Genomic DNA, 5,187 nt, shown 5'->3' on the forward strand with positions numbered 1-5,187 from the left:
TCGACTCCAAATGTCCTGAAACGGAGTTGGTCCCAAGAGACCTATGGTCTAAAACCGTTTTTTCGATGAGGCCGCTTTGACCGTATCAAATGATATATGCCCACTTTAGCCATATGGCGGAGGGTATAACTTGCCATATGGAATATGTTTTAAATTGAATAGAATTAATAAGAAATCTGCAAACCAGCTCAAAACATCAGCTTATTTCGGTTAAGTTGAATTTCTAAGGAGGAAATTTAAATTTAGTCGGGCTGAGTAAGATTTCCATAGTAAAGCTTTTACTCCGCCGGCAGGCACTTCAATATTCATAATATTTAAATCGTATTTAGAATATAATTTATTTCTTGTCTTTTTTTCTAAATAAAATCATTTTTTATATTTCCTCCTTACACCTCACAAGCCTCAATCTCATTTATAGTGGTATAGATCCTTGAATGTTTCATTTCCGTTGGTATATTCAAAAACAGCGACTGGGCAAAGTTGTAGTACAAAACCGACTCTTCGGGAAAGGCCAAGTTGAAGAGGAAATACAATTCCATACACAATTCGGCAGCTTGCAGAACCGTTTGGCAGGGTAAATACATTTCCTCAAAATAGACATAAGATTCTCGAATATCTCCACCCAATTCGCCGACCACCAACATCATGGGTGGGGTGGCAGTTTGCCGTAATTTCATGGCCTCTTCAAGTTCGGCCAGGGAGCTACGTATACAGATGCTGGCATTCTGTGATTCCAAGGTGGTATAGCGTTTTTTACGGCGTACACCATTCTCATCGATGACCACTTGATGGAATGGCGGCACAAGCTGATGCAGAACCCACAAAATAATCAAGTGCTTGGATTCTGGAAAAGAAAGAGAGGAAGAGAATAAATTTTGAAAACTCAAAAATTGCTTCCTTTTTTCCCTTACCTGTATTGCAGTGCTTATACTGCTGCATATACTTAAAGCTCGGCGATGTCGTATTGACTTTGAGATATGAAATATTTTCCAATTTTTTGAAATTTTTGAGAAAAATTTCGGAAAATTTTGTGGCCTTGGGAAATTTGGCCCTGAAGTCGGCGTTGATCTGGAAAAAGATAATAAATTTTTAAAATTTCGGTTTTAAGAGACCCATTGCCGGTCTTACATATTCCATGGCATCCGTTCGTTTGTATTCAGGCCATTTATCCAAAATATCCTGCAGGGATTCAATGATTTCAATATCCCTGAAACGAGTCGATTGGGTTCGTTGCCAGAAATTCATGCGCTCCTCATTGCTTTGAACATGCTTGCGCATATCCAGAATATGGAAATCGGCGAACTCATCAACGTATTCTTCTTCCTCTGGAAAAAAGAGACAGATGTTTTAAAGGGAACTGGGCTAAATTGAAGATTCCCTAACGGAAACTTAATTCAGCCGGGCTGAATTGAAGATTTCCTAACGGAAACTTAATTCAGCCAGACTGAATTGAAGATTTCCTAACGGAAACTTAATTCAGCCGGGCTGAATTGAAGATTTCCTAACGGAAACTTAATTCAGCCGGGCTGAATTGAAGATTTCCTAACGGAAACTTAATTCAGCCGGGCTGAATTGAAGATTTCCTAACGGAAACTTAATTCAGCCGGGCAGAATTGAAGATTTCCTAACGGAAACTTAATTCAGCCGGGCTGAATTGAAGATTTCCTAACGGAAACTTAATTCAGCCGGGCTGAATTGAAGATTTCCTAACGGAATCTTTGTTCAGCCGGGCTGAATTGAAGATTTCCTAAAGGAAACTTAATTCAGCCGGGCTGAATTGAAGATTTCCTAACGGAAACTTAATTCAGGCGGGCTGAAACGAAGATTTCCTAACGAAAACTTAATTCAGCCGGGCTGAATTGAAGATTTCCTAACGGAAACTTAGTTCAGCCAGGCTGAATTGAAGATTTCCTAAAGGAATATTAATTCAGCCGGGCTGAATTGAGGATTTCCTATCGGAATGAGTTAATGAATTTCCCCACATACTTATCACATTCGTACTCTCCGGCGATGACGGACCTGATACATCCAATGAGGCATCGGCAGTATGCTGACGCATCCTCTTATAGACTCTCTTCAGATTGGAAACCTTGTTGTAAATTCTACCGCGTCTGCCGGTCCTATAGAATTCCTCTCGTTCTGTTGGAAACATTTCCACAATTTGGGTTTCCAGATTACTACTTTGTCCCAACGACAGGGTACAACCATGGGCTTCTATATACCGTGCTATGACATTGATCAAGGCGGTACGATGTTCCTCTCTCAAGACTTTGTGCTCTTCGTAGTAACGTAAAATCGCCTGGCCATCAAAGGAGGCCTTTAAGATTTTACTTAAATTATAGTGTTGTGTGGTGACGGTACCGCCTGAACTTGACGAGGGTGTGGAAGAGCTTGCAATTACTGCGGAGTTTGGAGTGCTTGGAATATGGGAAGTTAAACCACCTACAACTGAACGTTTTGCACCTGTGGAGGCGATCCTGAGGAGAATTGGTGGCCGATTTATTCGTTCATCCACATCGTGATTCTCATTCTCTGGCTCATTATTTGCTTCCACTGCTTGAGAGCTGCCACACGATTTGGATTGTCTTCTTTGACTTTCTATGGCAGGAGCTTCAGGTATTTTGTTAGCCGTCGGCGACTCATCCAAAAGCTGCAACTGTCGCCATATCGCCAAACGATGTTCAAAAATTGCCTGATCACCTACCGGCCGATTTGCGAATAGCTTTTCAATATGCTGAGGTTTGAGTATCTTGAGAACGGTCAGGGTTATCCTTTGTTCCATAAAATGATTGTAGTGATGTTCCAAATGCCAGGATGTGAGGAGTTTTTTTAGTTCCCCATCGGATATGCTATCGGAATGGCAGTCCATGGTTCAAAGTTTGTTGAAGGGGATCTGAAAAAGAGGAAAATATATTTAGGGGTGGTGGTAGAGCGAAGAAAAATTTTTAAAAAATCCAAATATATCGGAAAGGAAGTCCTTGAGAAATGTTCATAAAAAATTCGCAATAATAATTCATTGCAAAATCCAAAATATACGAATTCGAAATTGCCAAATTGCAAAATACCGAATATAGGGAGGTACCATTATATGGAAGCTATACCAAAACGTGGACCTGCATAGACCATTTTCTGTCATAGGCTGTAGTATCCATTACGAACTTCAAATGCCAAATTTGAAACAATTCCGAATATTGGGTGCTGCGGTTATATGGGGTCTATACGAAGACGTGGGCCTGCATCACGCGCCTACACTGACCCTAGTGCAAAATTTTAAGATTCTAACCTCAGCAGTTTTGCCTAGGCGTTAATTCTCAGTCAGACAGTCACTTAAATTAAAATTTGTCTCTGAAAAGAGTAGGGAAATTACTCTTTTCAGAGACAATTTTTAATTTTTGATACTTATTTTCTAATCTCCAACAGTTCCTTGGCTATATCATTCAGAATCATTGGGGCAGTAACTATTAACAATAATTTACCATTTTCTTTTACGCACTTTTTTTTGGCACTCCTTGTCATTTCCCGCCGAGACTCTTCGGAAATAATGGAAAATATATTTTTCTCATGTTGTTTTACTCTTTTCTATAGGTTTTTGCTTTGTTTTCTTTATTTTAAATAATTACTTTTTATTACTTTCCAATTTGATCTTGCATAAACCCATTACAATCACTTCTTCTTTGCTTCACTTGAATTCACCATAGATTAATAACACACTGCATTGAAGGGGGACTCAGCGAAATGCATTGTTATTGTTTGATTTAACAAGGCAAAAACAACAACAGAGACCGGTATTTTATTGGGAGCTCTAAGAGCGAGAGCAAATTTCATTTCATTGATTCATTCGTGTTCTCTTCCTCTATGCATGCAGTGAGCAGCAAAGCAACAACAAACAACCCACTGCACTGTAGTTTATTACTGAGTAATGCTTGAGATATGTGTGCTCTGAGTAAAGGGAGATGGGAGAATAGGTAAATTAACCACCACTCACTCAGTGCTTTGTTATTACATGAGCAAACGAGACGAGGTATACACAAAAATATTCGCCAACGTACGAAAGCAAGCAATGAAAATAGAGTTGTAAATCAACAATCATGGATTTCATTGAAATAAAACAATAAATATTAGTATTTTACGGTGTTATTTAAAGAAAATATACTATTACATGTTTATTTTATAATATTCTTATTGAAATACTTTTTCCATTACCTTTAATTTAATGAAGCAACTTTGTTATTTTTTGAGTTAAACTTTAACAAACAACAACAGACGGCTCGCACTTTGCGTTGATGAAACCCGGCGTAGACTGACAACACATTTCATTGAGTGGCTAAGCATTTCGTTACATTGCTTTTTGGCGGAATTTATCTGGCAGATGAATGCGAGAGAGAGAGAGAGCGTGAATGGTGAAATAATAAGAGTTGGGGACAATATTCAAGAGAGAGGGTTTAAAGAAATGGAATTTCATTGGGAATGCAATGAAATGGGGTTTGTTAAATTGATGAATGGTTTACTTCATCGAAAATTGACAAAATAATTAAGGTTGATTGAACAGTTGAAAGAAAAACTTTATAAAATTAAATTAAGAGAAAATAAAAAAACATTAAATTATTATCGTAGACCATTAAAAAACGTGAAAGTCTAAAAAAAATAAATATCTTGAATTCTTGAGAAATGAAAAAAAAATACCGGGATTTTTTTAAGCATTGCGTTTACGTTGGTTTTTTGGCGGAATTTATCTGGTAGATGAATGCGAGAGAGCATGAATAATAAAATAATAAGAGTTGGAGAAAATATTTCAAGAGAGAGGGTGTTAAAGAAATGATATTTCATTGGAAATGCAATGAAATGGGGTTTGTTAAAATGTTTGTTAAATTGATGAATATACTATTTCATGGAAAATTGACAAAGTAAGTATGGTTGATTAAACAATTGATCGAAAAACTTAACAACATTAAATTAAGAGAAAAAAATTGATTTAAAAATTAATTAAAAATTAATTAAAATTAATTAATTAAATTAAAAAGTTAATTAAAAAATCGTAGACCATTAAAATATGTGAAAATCTAGAAAAAATTAAATATCTTGAATTCCTGAGAAATGAAAAAAAATACCGGGATTTTTTTAAGCATTGCGTTTACGTTGGTTTTTGGCGGAATTTATCTGGTAGATGAATGCGAGAGAGAGAGTGAA

At 36.9% G+C, this 5,187-nt stretch overlaps 1 protein-coding gene across 1 annotated transcript; it reads right to left on the reverse strand.

Moving 5' to 3' along the window:
- Positions 1-375: 375 nt before the first annotated feature.
- LOC101894485 (uncharacterized) lies at positions 376-4,294 on the reverse strand. The gene is made up of 5 exons (XM_005180649.4): positions 4,204-4,294; positions 1,987-2,893; positions 1,129-1,325; positions 912-1,068; positions 376-844 (listed from the first exon to the last, which is right to left on the reverse strand). Exons 2-5 carry the CDS (start codon positions 2,867-2,869, stop codon positions 387-389), a joined length of 1,695 nt encoding a protein of 564 aa, XP_005180706.2. The 5' UTR covers positions 2,870-2,893; positions 4,204-4,294; the 3' UTR covers positions 376-386.
- Between the last annotated feature and the right edge of the window lie 893 nt (positions 4,295-5,187).

The sequence above is a fragment of the Musca domestica genome, unplaced genomic scaffold, assembly GCF_030504385.1.
Source record: "Musca domestica strain aabys unplaced genomic scaffold, Musca_domestica.polishedcontigs.V.1.1 25, whole genome shotgun sequence".
Taxonomy (NCBI): domain Eukaryota; kingdom Metazoa; phylum Arthropoda; class Insecta; order Diptera; family Muscidae; genus Musca; species Musca domestica.